At 28.7% G+C, this 19,219-nt stretch overlaps 1 protein-coding gene across 1 annotated transcript in view; it reads right to left on the bottom strand.

Annotated features, from left to right (window-relative positions):
• Positions 1–19,219, bottom strand: part of LOC148232216 (uncharacterized) — a 454,607-nt gene that overhangs the window by 168,577 nt on the left and 266,811 nt on the right. The window contains exon 7 of the mRNA XM_088191623.1: positions 505–592. Within this exon, the coding sequence (XP_088047749.1) occupies positions 505–592 (88 nt within the window). The remainder of the gene's footprint in view (positions 1–504; positions 593–19,219) is intronic.

The following is a 19,219-nucleotide window of genomic DNA, read 5'->3' as shown; positions in this document are numbered from 1 at the left end:
TTCAAGACTGTATTTTTAGTTTATAAATATTCTCCGTACGTGTTTTTGTATTAAAATATATTGTAATAAAATTTCTAGTCAATCATCCTAAATACATACTGAGAATTCAACATTAAGAAGAGTAATGATATATTATTTTTATCAAATTATATGGTTTCCGGGATTGTAATAATTCCGACGAACGGACCAGAGTATCAGCTTGGACTACCGGGTATTATAATACCGGGAAATTTACAGCGTTAGCTTTATGATTACGTAATGAACGTATCAAATGTAAGGGTAGTTTAATTTAAGAGTCGCCAAGCGATGATTACAGGGCGAACGGACTGGGTTCACGGAAGGCACGCCGGCATCCTGTTTCGCAAATTGAATCAAAGCGCAGCAACACGACCTCTCCATCATCAGTCGCATTGTCTGGTCGGAGGGTGGATTCCACCCCCCCCGAACGGGTGCTATGGGGAGGGTTGGTAGGTCTAACGTTATTAACTCGCGCGTGAGACTCACCTGTGTTGGCTGGATGATGTGTTCGATAGTGACACGGGAGAGCGAGCTGCTCTGCTCTCTGCCCTGGGACTGCCTGCCATGATGTACTCTGTAAAAAAATATGAATTTAAGTACCTGTGTATAGTTTTTGTGAGCTACTCAGAATTTAAAATGACAATATATAAAAACCGCTTGTATCGATATTAGATTTTATTAAATTATGAAATATTTGTGTGAAAATCTAATTTTTAAAAAACAATTAAGCAAATCAATATTACGCAAAAGAATGTTTTGCATAAAGTTTCACGTGAATAAGATTAATAAATAAAATAGAAAGCGTTTTATTTAAAGTAGAAAGCAATTACGCAATTTTGATAAGCCGTTTGCTTTAAATGTCATATTTTTTTTATTATATGAAAAAATCTTAAGTAGCTCAAAAAATTGGCATTACAGTTTTTTAAGCTGTAATTTTAATTGGCTAGAGAAGCCAAACTATAAATTGATTTTTTGTGTTTTTTTTTAGATTCGACTGAACTAAATGAAACCCAAGAAAATCAATTATTGATTGGTATCTAGCACTCCTATGAATACTCTTCAAAATAACTAGGAGAAGTAATCAATAACAACAGTTTAATTATATTTTAAAAGCTTAAAGCTATTTTAAAACATAATATTTAGCCAGGGTAGCAATAGCGTTTCATTTCAGGTAAAATACAATAATTTAAATCAACACTTTGTATAAAAACAACTTGATGAATTTATTAAATTTGGAAAGTAAATACAAAATAATAATAACTCAATAATTTACTTACATTGAACTTTCACTGCTATCTTACTTTAGCGTCACACAACACAACACAATCACACAATCACACACATCACTGACTTCACACTATTTGTTAGTTAAAAAGCGGTCGTTTTTTTCAGTCAATGTCAATAATATGCAATATGCGAATGCAATAAAATTATATTAGTTTTTTTAGCTTTACTTGATTCGCGTTTTTTAAATGTTTTTTCAAAATAAATTATTAAATAACAAAAATTATAGCGAAAAATAAAAGCCGAAATCACGCAACTGAACATAACGAGCACTTAAGCGATACTGAACAATTAGACCTGCAATCACTTTTTAAAACACAATTGAGCAATTAAACTATAATGATATTTTGTACTAGGTTTGGTTTAAAATAATAAAACTTCGATTATTTGCTAGAAGGCGATCGTAACGATAATTTTGTTAAATAAAAATATGGTATCTATTGTAAAAAAATTAAAACAAAAGAAAGTAATATAGTAAATATATATTTATTTAAGAAACAAGATAAATAATGTATTTCAAAATAATGGTACAACAATTTTTTTTATAAATACAGACTTGGCCATAATAATGAGCCAATAAATGTGCTATATCTTTAAAAATATTAATTAAAAAACTATTTAATTTAAGCTTATTTTTAATATTTAGTAGGCTCACCCTTAGCTTTATTTACAGCTGCAACCCTTTTTGGCATATTGTCAACTAATGACTTCCAGGTGAACAGCAATTATTGCTTTATAAATTTTTAAATAAATATATTTTTTATATCAACAAACTTTAGTTTAAAATTTTCTTAAAGTTGAATATTTGCAATAAAAATGTTTTTTATATTTACCGAACAGATACAATTTTATTGGTGTGCTTTAAAATAAAAAAAAAACTATCTATAGACTACCTACCATCATTCTGATGAATTTCATGTTTAATAAAAGTTATAAGGAGACACATCATCTATTAAGGCCAAGGTATTTAAACTCAAACATAATCTAAGCGAATTAACTAAGCCCAATATTACCTAATACAAATTTTTAAACCAACTACTGCTTTTGCTCTCTCATTGGGTTAAGTTGGATATAATAAATTTAGGGTAGGTATGGGTTTGAACAGCATATGGAAGTTTCGCAACTGTCAAATTTAGTTAAAACAATAGTAGGCGACACATTGCTTATTTGGTCGTGAATCAATACAGTTTCACTGATATTTATCAGTGAAATTACAAATCAATTGTTTAATACATTTTCACTGCTAAATTACGTTTTTATTAGTGAAAATATATTTTATTAAATAATACATATTCACTTTAACATATATATATATGACAACTGTAGCAACATTATATCTTAGCGATTATTCTGCATCGACAATAAATTATAACAATGTTGTCAATGCAGGATATTGTATCACTTAAATATAGAAATTAGAATAGCGTGTCAATAAATATCTTCCGCGTGTCAGAGATTCGCCGCAGCTAATCTGGTCGATTAGGTCAATCCATGTTATTATTTTTATGACATCGTTGCATGTCACTAAAGGTCGACTTAGTTTGTAACAATAATAGTTATACTGCAAATGAGGATTACATTGTATAATAATAGTTTTTATTTTTTTAGGCAAGGCTTTTTTTAACCTGCTATGCTTACAACAGGGTTAGTCAGAATACCTACCAGGTGGAACCAATATAATTAATTATAAAAATAATATGTGTATTACAATTTATGATCAATAGATGTAATTTTTCAGCTGAGCGCATTTGTATAAATAAATGTTTGAGTCTGTTACCGTGGGTCGAACCTGTGGTCTCTGTGATACCAGTCTAGACCTTATGAACTAAGCTATTCCGACCATACAATAATAGCTTATGATAGTGTTTCTTTTTAAATTATAACACAAACTTAAGATAATAAATATATCGTGTAGCATATTGAATATTTTACTATATATAATATTTATAAACAGACATATCAGGTGTGCACGTTTGATTTAGGGTCATTTGTGATGAAATGCGGTTAAGTGGCTCTAACCTCGCTCCAATAACTATAAAGCCAAATATTGCGAAATTTTATATGAAGTTGTAATATTACATGGCAGGTCGTAAATTCCGCTCTACTCGACTCTATATCCTTCTCCGGCCATACAGCAAATTAATAACCCATAATGTATATATCAGGGCTGTATACAGGGTCGATTGCGCAGCGATTTTTATGGTCGGAAATTTTAGTTTCGTTTTTTACTTAGTTCACTTTATTTGAAAACCATAGCAAAGTGGCTATGGTTAAAAGATCCTTATTTATGAATTTAAATTATTTCTTTCTAGTTACAACTATAGTATCATGCTTACATTTAACTATTATTGAACGTATAACTAGTAAATTATTATATATAGTTTAGTGAGGTTAATAAATACGAAGGTTAAAAGGCCCTTGAATAACTCATTTGAGAGAAAAATGTTCCGCAGGATATATGTCTCTATAAAAAAATAAGTTAATGTCGCATCAGAGTTCTATAGTCTCTTTCAAGGAGAGTGTGTCAGCAATAAACAAACCATATTTGAAGCCAAGCTAGAGAAGCTTGGCATAGGACAAAAAAAGGTGAAAAAAATTCTTAAAACTTTTGAACTAAAATTATTAAATTAGTTACGTTTCCTTACAATGCAGTTAAAAAAATAGTTTGGATATGTTGTTACTGAATTTTGTAACATTCACTTTAAAAAGCTCAAGAGATAAATTCTTAAATAATTTTTATTAAAATAAGAGTTTTGGTCATTTTTTGTTAATATTTAAGAGATCCTTTAACGATTTCAATAAAGCTTCGCAGTGGGGCGAGACCGCACATCGCCATCAGCCGTAAAAGCTCGGCTCGAAGACAATAAAGATTCCATTAGTGCTATATTTTTATAACTGCCATTTTGTCATTTTATTATTCGGCGTAGGTGGGGACGATGATAAAATAGTTATTCGACAAGTCATGATGGCGCACACGTACGTGACCGGCCATTGTCGAGAGTGTGTGCGCTTCCCGACGTCTTATTGTCGGGAAGCACGCCAGGGCACCTTTTGTTTCAAAGGTTTCAATTAACCCGAGTGTTCCGAACCCGACCGACGTGTATTTTTACTGAAAGCACCCGGTTAATGGATATGAAATCGCCATGATCAGGAAGTAATTCAAATATTGACAATAACACCGCAGTGGGGCTAAAAGCATCGCGCATATATCCGCAAGCCGAGGGTTGAATATTTATAGCGCTTCTGGACGCTCAATAATTCAATGGGTGATGGTATTATGGGAAATGGAAAATTATATTCAGTTGTAAATACAGTTTTAAACACCATTTTTTATAAAATATTTGTTATATGTAAAATTGTAGATTATGAGTACTGACACAACTAATGCATGACATATGTATCTAAACACTACATATTGATGACATTAAGTGTGAATTGTTTAACTCTGTAATTATCAACTATACATGAACCACAAAAAACTGTGTGTTTACTAAGTAAGATTTTCTATTATTTTTCTCTTTACAACGTTACTCCTAAAATTTTTATTAATAATAATATAAATTTAACAAAAAAATTTTCGACACCATAAAAAAACTATTCCAAAAAAGTTTGCTCCACGCAGTTTATTCTGTGTTTAATTTTTAAGCCATATCAAAGTCCACGTATGTCATTTGTGTTGTTAAAATAATATCGACAAGGAAGTTTTCAATCCACTGATAAAAGCTTTGTCTTATTGTTTATATCACCTTTTCACAGGCGAATTGTATGTTATCGAGCAGGGCATTTAAAAACTTTAATTCAGCGAGGGGGTGCATTGCCACCCTACGCGTTTCACGCGATCCAAGCAATTAGTCGCGGGGTTGAAGCGAATAAGGGTAGGTACGTGTGTGTATAATGAGAAACATGCGTCACTGTAAATTATATACCGAATTCTTAGACAAATGACCCGTGAATTGCTTCGACATTATTTACGACCGATAATTGAATTTAAACGCTCACTATGGGGCGAGTAACATTCATATTATACTTATACATTGAATTCCAAAGAAACAATTTAACAGTTATGTGCAACTTTTAATTAAAACATTACGATATGCGATAATATATTTTTGTTGCACGCTCTATTGACTCATGGTACATAAGAAAAAAAGTAAGTGAAAAGATTCTTATACGTTTTAAATTTTTATATAATATAAAAAAGAGTTGAACCAGATTAAAACATCATTTTTAATATCGTCAAACATTAAATTAAAATACATTAATAATAATAAATAATATTTTAAGCTTTATTCGTGAAATAGCAATATTATCAAAAAATGTGTGATTATTTCGCATTAACTGCAAATGCATTTCGATTATAGCCAGCCTCTTTCATCTTTATATATACTACAGTCTCGATAGTAAAAGTCTAAAAACAGGCTTTTACAGGGGTGAAAAATATAACCGCAGGCCACAATTCATTTAAAGTAACACATTTCATATTGCGTCGTAAAACATTAACGGTTACTGCGTTAATAAACGCAGTTACCGCAAATAATAGGAGCGGGGAGTCTTTAATTATATTTTTTTCACGACTTCGCTCGGCAATTTCGCCCTTGCTTTTTTATTGAGGAAACACTTGTTACTCTCGAAACTCTTACGCGAAATTTATCTCCGCAACTCGGCTAAATATACACACCATTATGCCCTTTCTGGCACTCTGCCTCTCTCCCCATAACCATAATAATTCGTTCGAGTTAACCTTTCGAATTTAACTAACGTCATATAATTTGCGATACGTTCGCAGGCCCTTGTATTATATATTGTGTAATTCGTACAATAATGTTTTCAAACCCTTAAATTGGCTACGAGAGAATTTATAGGGCGAGTGTTGCATAAATGCGAATTTGCTTTATTGAAATATTCCCATATGCGTTACACAAATGAACTTTTATTGAATTGAATTATGCATATTGTTTAGCTTGTATCAAAAGTATTACTGTTATTTAATTAATAAAATATATTCCTTTAACTAAAATATATGTTTTAATATTTCTACAAATAATTATCAAAAGTAGTGATTTTATAAATATTGAATAAATCCATTTATTTTAGGTATCAAACAGTATTTATAAAAAAATATTTATATTTATATATTACGACAGGGGTGAAAGACAATTTTTATTTCCTACAAGATGAAGCAAAAGTCATTATAAATAAAATTAAAAAAGTCGTTTGAATATATAAATAGACATATTTAAAGATCTTCGAACTATTAGGTTATCTTATATAAAGTAAGCCATAATAATAAATTAATAAAACAATAGTTAAAATACATTTGATGAAATATCTTCATTCCAATGATACAACAATTACAATCGAAACAATGTAAATTGGCTGAAAACTACAAATTCTCAAATTGTGATTTACTTAAAAAATAATAAGATCTTATATATCAATTATTCTGTAAAACTCTATATTGTATATCTATTCACTGGCTCATTTGCAACCAAAGTGATTCAGCTATTTTTTTTAAATCTAAATTCATAATAAAGTATCTTTATTATCGAATTTAAATATTATTTTATTTCAGATTATATTCTAAAAATTCTTTAACCACAATGTTATTTATATAGGTCTTATTTTTGTAAAATTATAAATATGAAGAAGCGCAGAAAAATAAGACCAGTATAAAATTAAAAGTTTCTTAGAAATTCGTTAATAAACATTTCTGAGATGCTAAAAATAAACGTTTTACTTTAACGGAAGTTTAATTATAGCACGGCTCAGTTAAAAACAATATGATATATAAGCAGCGGGTGTTATAAGTGCAAAGTCACAGTGCCTTTAGGATCCCTCAAAAAGGGGTCGTAAATGTAAACTAAGAAAACTTTTACTTTTCGAATAATGTTTTCTCACGGTGGTGTCCCATTTTTACAAAGAAGCCCATTTTGTCCATGTTTTTTTAAATAAAGTCTTTGTCATGTGCTGAAATAAGCTTTGGTATCGGTTCTTATAAATTAATAGCATAATATTTAAGATTCTCTCGCCTGTAGATATAGTTCAATTTTAGACATGCTAATTTAATTTTTACATTAGATGGTTTAATTGCTAATTAAAGGATAGTTTATTTGTAAAACACAACACAATGAAAATAAATTATCTAATAAGCTTTAAATAGATTTGTATTTAGAGCAACCGTCTGCTACGATTTTTGCTCTTTCTATGATTCTGATATAAATCAAAATCTCCTGGAACTAAGATTATTATATTTTAAAAACGGAAAAAGGGTCAAAAAATTATAAAAAAAACAATGTATGAATATCATTAAAAAATAAAATTTAGAGAGTTTTTGACACTGTTGTCATATTTCATAAATATATTTTCTAAAGTCAGTTTGCGTTATGAATATACGGGTGTGTCAATTTTTTTTGAAAAATGAGCGTTGTTGATTTTTGAAATTCGACTGTAAATTTCGGTAAATGTAAAGAGTTATAATAGTATTAACTATTGAAGACATTGTTGTGATTACAAACTTATTATTTTTTTGTTTAATCGTGTTAGAGAAGTGTTTGACAGGTAAAATGAATTATTAAATAATAATTATGATAAAAGCTCTAATGTGTTTTTAAATCAAAATCATATTTTTATATAAAATATTTAAAAAAAAAATATTAAATTGAAACCCACATGTGTTGAAATGTACGATGCACAATTTATGATATATACAATATACATAGCAGTTAACTGCATTAAACAAAATAAATTGTTAACAATTTGAAAGCCGCCGACAGGCCAAAACGATCGTTTAATTGATTGATCGATGTTAATATTCTGGCGCAAACGGTTAAATCTTGCCAGTTAAACTTTGTCACCGAAATTGTCGAACATTAAGCACCGGCGTCTGAGGGGGAGTGAAGCTTCATTGTTCGTATTCGAATTCATTTCAGCGGCCATCTGCCGCAACTGGTTCCCAAATGTTTAAATCGCCTTTGTTTGTTTTAAAGACCGTTCTATAATATATAAATACTTAAATACAGTTGGGGTCGGAGAGTCATATGGGCACCGGTCACGGTTAAAATTATGGGGTGTAAATTGATTTCTATTGATTTACGTGTCGTGGAAGTCGCGTGCTTTATTTAATATGTTAATAGTGTCTGAGCACGATTCGTTCAGGTGACAGTGCTTTCGAGACAAATGATCGCCGGGTACAGAAAAAAGCTCGTTTGAAAGCTCCAGAGGATAAACTAACGAGTTAAAGATGTTGCTATCCATTGGGAATATTACATTTAAAAATCAATATTGTGAAAGTGATTTTTTAATAGATTTTTTTATTAAAGTATATTGCTTAACATCTACGTTGCTAAACATGTACTTTTCAAATGTCATTTATTTCTGTGTATCAGTGTTAATTAACTGTTTCAATTATTATAAAATCAATATTCCACTATTCGGAATTTTCTATCTTATCTCCTGATAGCGACTGTGATTTGAGTTATAGACGACTATATTAAAAAAAGATAACGATAAATACAAGCTAAAGGATATAACATTAATCAAAACACATTTTAGCAAATCTAGCAAGAAATACGAAAAACTTGTCTTCCTGAAACAAATCGCATTATTTATATGCTGCAGTTGTCAAGATTAATTTTTAATATAACTATATTTAAGAATACAAGATTACTTCTGTCTTGTTTTTATTTATAGATTTTTCAGAAAAATAAAATTATTAGTTATACACGCAAGTAAAATATTTGTGCAAAAATTGATTTGACTGTTTAAGTGCTCAGTTAATTTTTCAAAAAAAATTTAGTTATTTATAATTAATATAACATAAGCTCCTATCGTCTATGTAATACTTCGTTGAAATTTTAAAACTATTTTATCCCAAATAATATAAAAAAAATAATAATTAATATAAAATAAGTACTTTTTTATTATGATATTGGCATGTAAAGAGAACATCCCATTGGATGCCTCTTCATATAATATATATTAATATAAAATCTAGTTTATTTTAGGTAATACTAATTTATTTGTTTATAATAATTTACTATTTTACACTATTTGTCATGTCTGTCAGGTATGTCAGATGGTCTAAATGTCGTGTATTTGTTTGCTATTTCATCTTTTATGAATTTTATTTTATGGTCCTTAAGCCAGTGGCACTTCTTCAGTGGTTCGGAAATGTGTTGATGCAAACTAATATTTTATACTTTGAACAAGAGTGAATATTGACAGCTCTCTAATTAACTATGCTGCCAAATTAAATCATGTATGTATTGAATTTTAAAGAGACTAAGGCATGTGAAATATTCAGATTAATAAAAATTTAAAGTACTTTGAAAATTTTGATCAGAATAACATCTAGCAGTAGTTTGATCACGATTTAAGTGATCCGAGTTTTTATTGCTATGATGTGGATATAGTTTATATTGTCATCCAAACAGAAGAGGAAGCGAGTGATGATAAGATTATAAATAAAAAAGACTAACAATTACATTAGTCATCGAATATAACGATGAAATATCTCTGAAAAAATCGTACTAATTTTTAAAAAATATTCAAAGGTTCTTAAAAGGCAAACATGAATTAATAATCTGTGTTAAAAATATATTTTAAATCCAAATAAAAATTAATATTTCGGAGTATCCGTGCTTTTTAATTATCCGTGCTACAATTAACCTTTACCGGACCGAGTGTACGAAAAAAACGTACGCTCCCAACGTGGGTACGGAAAGACCCCCGATCTTCATACTAATTTTTAGACCTTTTCGACAAGAAATAATAGCATAAAATCAAGTATATGCATTTGAACAATCATTACATATATTAATATCATGGAATTATTATATTTTATAACATTTTATCGAATTTTTACGTAAAATAAAATTACACTAAGAAGCGTCATCATCGAAGCATGTCATTTTCATCACTGTGGGCGGGCAGAACAGTGTCCGCTATCCCCACTACTACCCGATGTTGCGATAAGTGCTACTGTTTCTCAAACTATTGTATTAAAAATAATATATTTACTTACTACATATTTATTTTTTCATTTATAAATTTATGTGCAGGGCTTTACATATTATCGTCAATATTCTCTCTCTCCGAGATCAATATCAAGTGTCTTCTCTTTATTTGATTCCCATATTTATATACATTGCACACGTGACGCATTTCCTTATGACACATTCCATAAGGTAACATGTACACCATCGATTTGTCCCTTCGATCGACCCTCTGACTACATGTGACGCATCATCTCTTTGTGACAAAGAGAACAAGTGTAGTACTGTTTCCAGTTTCAAGTGTCCCATCGATTTATGGTTTCGTTCAAACGAATGATACCGAATAGACCCCTTGTTTGCTCTAATTGCTTTAACATAAACAAACGTTCGTATATCACGATTTTAGGTCGATGAACTAATTACGTTGCATCGTTGAAATTGTGTCGCAATCTTATTGAATTATATAATTATAGGAATTCATAGATTCAAAATCAGAGTATATAACATAAACACCGCGCGTATTGAATAAACACTGTCTCAAAAATTGCAAGAGATCCGTTAGGTGCTTGGCGACACCGGAAATCATAAACATTCCAGAGCAATATGTATATCTCGCTCGCACCCAATAGATGAAATACACATTTTATGCATTTATAACCGAAAGTGTGGGCGAAACAAAAATATTTTATCCCAACTGCTTTTTCTGTTATGTTATGAATGCACGCAAAAAGACCAAAACAATAGATTTAATCGGAAATGTTTAATTTAAATTTTTATATTGCCTTTGATTCATTATTATTATTATTGTTTTTACATGTTACACTAAAAAAACACTATGTAATAAAAATAATGATGACAATAAAACTTCTTACATACCTAAATATTATGTAATTATGTAAATTTCATTAATAATTATAACACTAATATATAAAACGATGAAATCACAAAAACACGATGAAAAAAGTAAATTTGCCGTCAACTAAATACCACGCGAATTGAGAAGCGCAGTTTCGTCATCCGTTTCTTCGTGCGACACCGGAAATCGTGCGCATTCCAGAGCGATATATGTATATCTCGCTCGCACCTAATGGATGAAATACACATTTTATGCATTTATAACCGTAAGTGTGAGCGAAACAAAATATGTTATCCCAACTGCTCTTCTTGTTATGTTACGAATGCACGCAAAAATATCAAAACAATGTATTTCATCACAAATGTTTGTTTTTAATCCTTATTTATGTATGAAATCTACTAAAAATTATCAGAACATATGTGTAATGATTTAATACAGGAATACATATAATATGAACTTATTAACATTAGTAATTAAAAAGTTACAGCTAAAAATAGCGACTTAGGGGACTTCGAGTACCCCGCTTGGTCCTGGCTAGGTTAACCGGGATAATTGAGTGTACACTGTACTTATTTTTGTATTTTTCGTTAAATGAAATAAATTAAAACTCATAATAATTGAAATAAATTATAGTTGTAAGATAATAAATATTTTATATTATAATGCAACATTTTAAATAACACAAACTGTAATAATTTTTACACATGCGAACACTGTCTATAAATAAATTACATTGACCACCATAAAACATTCAAAGCACAGCGAGAATAGCTTGTACTATCACGAATGTAACTCACGCTTCATAAATCTTTTATTTTTATAATAATCGATAATAGTACGTACATACAATTCATACTAGTTATATTTTTAACAAATTTATATAAACACAGTGTAATTTTTCTTGATACGTTCTGAGTTAAAAATAGTTATTTTTGTATTATTTTATTAAAATAATACATCGTTATAAAGTAATACAAATTGTCACGCAATGAAGGTAATTTATATTTAGAAACGATATTTAAATTTTTTTTATAGCCTAAATGTATATTAAAATAGCAAAAAAAATATTTTTATATATTATTAGGAAGAAATATATGTATATTTTTGTGCTTGTTGTCTAGACTATACGTCATTAAAATAGTGATAATATAGCTAATATGTTGCTTATACTACCAGAAGCAGAATAATACATCTAAAGATCGTTCTCAATCTTCGTTACAAGTTTACTGTGCGACATTCTTGTTGTGTCGTGTCGCATACCGCAGCAGTGGGATCGAACCTTCCTTCATAGTACGTATAACCCCATTTAATAATAATAATTAGTATTACTTAAAACGCCATTGAAACGTAGCTGATAAATTTAATACAATGTTATTGATAGGCAGCCGGGAGAGCTCAATAATTTTCGCCAAAGAAAACAATTTAAGTTTATTTGCGTTTAACGTAATAGGTTTTTGATCTTGTTTCGTCGAAATCCTATCCATCAGAATGGGTAGACGCCTTTGTGCAAACTGTCGAACAATGCTTTGATTGTCGTTCAAAATTAACATGGCCGTGTTTTCCTTTCGCAGCGGAATTTTCCGTGGAGGGTTTTCCGTAATAAATCACTCCCCACTTACATTGTAAACGTTTCTCGTTACGACTGACTACTTCGCTGTCGCCCTTTATGAATTTATCATTACTTTTGACAAGGTTTTTGACTTTGTTATGCGAATTTTCACCTCGATGCGGCCGTGTCGAGATTTCGTGGCCCCGACACTCTTGCTTTTGACGTTCACCAACTTTCGACGTCGACTGACTTATCTGTGGACGCTTTCCTTTTGATCAACTTTTGATTATAATAAATAAACAAATTTGAGATGATGAATTGTTTAATATTAAAACGACGACTTGAATAAATGTTAGGTTGCTAAAAAACGCTGCAAAAATATTTAGTAATAAATAAATATTTAAAATTAATTTATTATCATTAACAATAGCAAACTATTTCAAAATAAATAATTTAATATGGAAAAATATTTTTATTATTTTCTTAAAATTTTAATTAAAAACCTTGTATTGATAACTAGATATGTTTGAAAGACCGTGCCATTGTTTTACTTTTAACGACATACTTCAATTAGGTTATCAATATTGAGCCGCCTAAATCTTCAGTTAAACATTTGGATTACAATCATCAATGATAAGCAGTAACAATGCATTAATTAATATACTATATTACTTTTCTAGTTAAACATTACTCAACTACTAATGGCTTTTTATTTTTTATATATATTAATAATACACTTGACTAAAAAGTTCAATTGACATATTATTCTGAAAGTAGCGGGAGTCCTAAGACCATTCTCAACGATAGAGTTATCGATAAAAATAACAATTTAAGACTAAAGCTTCACTGAAGTATATTCACGTAAGTCTTTTGCAATGATTCATAACTTCTACTTTTGAAATCAATCAAATTGTCATCTCAGAGATATGTAAGTAAATTGCGACAATTCACCGGGTGAAGGTCAGGTGTTTTACGTTATTGGTCGTGTTCGAAGGAGGCTCAGCCCCATCTCGATTTACGCTGTGAGCCCCTAGGGGACTTACCGGGGATTGCTTTACTTTGCCGACACAACCAAACCGATCTCGATATGATTATTGCGATGTTCCTAATTATACAATACGTTATAGATCGGCCCTAGGCCTATGTTTTTGAGCGGACAGTGTGCAATATGCCAATTAACGTTATATAAATATAAATGGCGAAACGAAAATTTGTAATATAATTTAAATAATCCCATAGGGGATTTTATCATGTTACTTATGTAAGTTTATTGAGAAGATAGCAGACGCTATCTATGTTCAAATTTAAACATACTTAAACATTAGTTTTAAAAGGGATTTATATTGTAAGTTTTTTACGTGGAGTAATATATAAAACATTATTAGAATTCGTGAAAATGTTTAGAGATCATTTAAATTATTGTTTATTGGATATAACAGAGCAACTAGAGCGTTAACAATAAATATATAAACTCAATTTTTACTAGATAGAGACTGAGGAAAGTGGCATGATTACTTTATCTTATTGATGTATTTTATTGCCGAACTTAATATGTAAAATCATAAATTCGATTATATAAAAAAGTTTTTTTAAGCAGCTTACATAGACAGCACAGAAAGTATGACTATTAAGTGGGTTGACATGTTTTAGCTATACTCTTTGAATATTAAAATCTAAATATTTTAAAAATAATTTATAATTCCTTAGTGAAATATATACTTAAACCGGATTCGTAAGTCTGGGATTCGAATTACATAGTAAGTCATTTTGCTTGAAATAAGTATTTTATTATATATATATGAAATCTTAAGACTCATTGAATAAAATACAATTAAAAATATAGAACAATTACAACAATTTACATAATCGCACAAATTTCAATTTAAATTATTACCATTAATCTTAAATTCTAAATATTTAGACAGCCTCACAATATTAATACATAATCGTGTCATAATACTATTTCATTTTAAATTTTACCTAAATATGTGTAAATTATAGTCTAAGCATTGTTAAAATAAAATAATATTATTTACAAAGTAATAAATCAATATTATAATAATTTTAAGGTATTTATAAAACTCTTGTCTTTTATTTGATATTAAATACAAACCTAAATTAATACATATTTAAGTAAAATTATTGACACACTTATTTAGCCGAGCTTTTTAACATGCAGATAAAAATTATTTAGTGTATATTTAAAAAATACATAATAAATAATTTTGTGCTGTTTTGTATTGCTCGTATAACTACTATTAAATTTCTTTGAAGCATTTAATTTCATTATACAAAAAAAATTAAAGATACTGGTTCGACCTACTAATTGAATTATTACAAAGCAATACGCAAAACAATATACGCTAGTAATAAAAACTAATTTATAGACAATCTTCACGCTGACATTTTTTTATTAAATGAGTATTATAAACAAATTTTTAAATAAAAAGCTACCGTCATTTTCAAAGCACCATAACATCAATATTATTTAAAACACTGATGAAACGTAAACATCAAAAAATATATTTAAAGACTGACTTACGGGACTGCAAAGCGGTTAACTTAAAAAAAATACAGAGACATCTCATTGAAGTGTATGACAATCATTAAGCGTCAGAATGGTAATGATTGCTATTGCTCGTTGTTAACGCCTGTTTTATATAACATTGAAATTTACAACAATAAATAAACATGAGTGAGCATCACTAAAATATAAACACGTATAAATATGAATTATTACTTATTAACGGCACACGAAGCCTTCTGCGTGCCTGGCACGCGCCAAAACCCACCTATCGCAAATTGTACCCAACACACCTACAAAATCGCAAGAGTGAGATTCGAGCTCAAAAATATCTCAACCAAATCCATATCGCCAGCATATGAAAGTGCGATTGAATATTAAGCTTAAACGACACAAATAATTTACTGTGTTCAGTCACGGGTCACGCAAACTTCGGAGCTTTTATTTTCATAGAATTTTCCCGGCTAGCGTGCTAGAACGTTGCAATTTCACGGAAGAAAACTGGGTTGAAAGCAATTATTGGATTTGAAGTACCGGATACGATTTGCTAACCATGTGGATGTTGCGAGAGCTTTCGCAATATATTCGCGATTATACATATGTACGTGGAGTGCATATATTTCAGTTATACAATTTTTGGAACGGATACCGCGATAACGAACAATAGCTCGAATCTGAATGGAAACGAATGTCGATGCCTGTTTTTGACAATCGTTTTATATAATACACTTTTTGAATGTTAAAAGTGTGTAGGTATAAATGTGTTGTTATATTTAATAAATTAAATGCAATGTAACGTTCTAAATAAATAAATAGCTTAATTATGCATCGAGGAAAAACATTGCATGTTAAGTAACAGTGAATCTATTATCCACGGTTTTTTTACAAAGGCAAATCTGTATCAGTTCTCATACACTATATAATAAAAGTTCTTAAAAAATATTAAAAAGTAAATATAAGATATTTTGTATTGTTAGTTTGACAATTGAGTTGAACAACTTGATCTAATAAAGATGTAAGGTATAGCATATGTATTAGAATGTTGGAAACAAAGTAACAATATCAAGTAGTTTTACCCTAGTTTCGACTTATGACGATCATTACATATATTATATAATAATAACACACTTTCATTTTTTTATTATCAAGCTCAATAATAATACTTTTGACGAAACACTAAAAAATCATTTATTGATTACAATGAGGCGTTAAGAATATTTAAGGTTAAATAAACTCAAATATATGTTTCGAGATAATTTTATTTTTTTTTATCCTGACATTTATCAAAACTTGCCCATCAGCGATTTACCAGGATAACTATAAATTAAATATTTTTTCTAAAGTCCGAGATAATTGGTTGCAAATCTATTTTGTGTTGGGTTTGCAATTTTTTTGCCTTTTAACTTTTAATTAAGTTTCATCTGACATAATTTATCTGAAATGTAAGTTAATTCAATGACCTTTAGAGTCATATGTTTGTATTAATGTCTAACTATGTTACTATTAGTAGTTAAGTAATTATATTATAAAGTAAAATACACCTTCAAAATGTTGACTTCATTATTCTTGATACCATATATTATGAGTAAAAAAAGAAACATATTATGTATGAAAATCACTTATAAAACTATTTATTCTGTTTATTATGATGAAAATTAGCTTATGTATTTTTAGCTAGTTTATTTATTTCTAAATATAATAAATATATGTATATGAAAAACCATATTAATTTGAGTTTATGAAGTTTTTTTATTCAGCAAATCTACGTTTCTTTAATACACCAGCTATATAAATCATATTAAATGTAAGAAAAAAATACATCTTTCATAACATAAAGTTTATAATCCACTGTAGCAAAACATTTTATAATAGGGGAATTAAAAAAAAATATGCTATATCAATTAATATATTTTACGTACACATTTACTAATATTATTTTAGTTACAGTTTACAATAACTTCATTTACTGTATTTTCAATTTCGTTTTATATTCAGATATTATATTTTACGATACAGCATCTTTAATCTATTACTTTAATAATGTATGAAAATTGCATTTAATATGTTTTTTTATTTTCATCGATTCTATAAATATAAATTATTATTTAAAATATATAAATAATAAATCAAAATTAGAGTACATGGATTATAATTAGGCAAAAGTAAAATCTCTGTTATATCTAATTAAAAAAATATATATAAAATAAATGTTGTGTCGATTTTCTCTGCCCAACGGATTTGTACCTTTTTATACGAAACTTTTACGTGTAATAGTGTGATTTATCGCCAAATCGTTTGATTCGCAAGTTGATACGCCTCCGATAGTAACGACAATGAAACATTCAACTGATAGACGTGACAAAGTGTTTTGGGATTTTGGGACCCTTTGTTCTGTATGGACTCGATTCACTGTAACATGCTCGTACCGCAAATCCACGAAATGTAATATAAATATCCGATACTTATTAATCCATAGAGTAAATAAAAACAGATTTGTGTAAGATTTAGCATAGTTAAAAAATTATTCGATTATTTTATATTTAATTAACTTATTTAGCTTTTTAACTAAATGTACATGTAATAGGTATATAACATAAACAGAAAATAAAAAATAATGTATTTATTAATGCACAAAGGTTTTTTCTTAAATAATTATTAAACCATCTTAAAACTAATTCACTTATACCGATATTTTATAATTTCTTCAACATTATTCTTCTGTAAAAAGCAGATATGAATATAGCGTATTGGTTTTTATATATATGTGTTTTTTTAAGAATATTGTTCAATATATATTATCACTTATTATTTATTAATATTAAAAAGAAAAAGAAGTTATTGTGTAGAAATATATTTTATAAATAACCGAATCGTATGAATCATAAAAAAATCGATAGCAATATATTTTTTTAATAAATTTCTATTAAAATAAGAATTTGATGCGATTATTGTAATGCCATAAAAGATGCCGAGACTATTGTTAATATTACTTTGAATAACCAATAACCATATTTTTTACCAAGTAGCTTAAAAATATGGTAATGTAAATAAATTTATGTATCAATAATCTATGTATATAATAATAAAAATAATATTGTATCATTAATAAAAAATCCCAGAGAGCATTTATTAGAAAAAAGTCACGCTGCACAAACAAAATTTGTAAAGATTAGGCTTGTCATTTCTGTGGCATTAAATAAATATATTATTTTTGTAGCAACAATTGCGCTTTATATAGGTGGTTAGTTAATTGTGTAAATCTAAAATATCGTTCGCCCACACTAACTTGTCATCGTGTCCATTTTTCATCCTATCTCCTAAGGCAATTCCGATACTTTTCAGGATTTCTGGATCGCTCTCCGTCGGGACACACAATATCCCATAGTCGGTTTACCACAAAACAAATACCCCGTCAATGGCTCGACAGAAAGATTGATCGTCGAAAGCTCTACATTTATATTTTTTAATAGCATATTGGTACATATAATATTAATATTTTTTATCTATTTTAGTAAGAGTGATAATATTGCGATTTTCATTTCTTAATAATTTGAATTACAGAATGTTTTTAAGTCCATTATTAATTATTGAAAAAAGTAATGATCTCATACGTGATAATCAAATTCAGAAATTTTAGAGTTTGTAATAAAATTATAATTAAATTTATAAAATATTTGTTGAGACATCATCCTAGATTCTTTTTATAGATCTGTTTTTAATTTATATTTAAAATTTATAATTTAATATGATATAATAACTGTTTAGCTACTATAGTAAGATGCTAGAAAACTGAAATAGCAAATATAAATCAATTATTTTTTTGAAGGCTCCCAACTATTTTCAGGCTAAATAAAATCAGATGATTTAATTTATTTTATCTATATTAAATTATACGCAAATTTATTGAGTCTTAGCTTAGTAAAAATATAACTGAATTGGCCAGCTTACCAGACGTTGATCTAACAATATGTGTTTAATATCATCATGTTAATTTC

Source organism: Plectrocnemia conspersa, unplaced genomic scaffold, assembly GCF_051122295.1.
Source record: "Plectrocnemia conspersa isolate PC_06_02 unplaced genomic scaffold, ASM5112229v1 ptg000009l, whole genome shotgun sequence".
Lineage (NCBI taxonomy): Eukaryota > Metazoa > Arthropoda > Insecta > Trichoptera > Polycentropodidae > Plectrocnemia > Plectrocnemia conspersa.
Note: the sequence above shows the minus strand (reverse complement) of the source record. Positions and strands in the feature narration are given on the sequence as shown.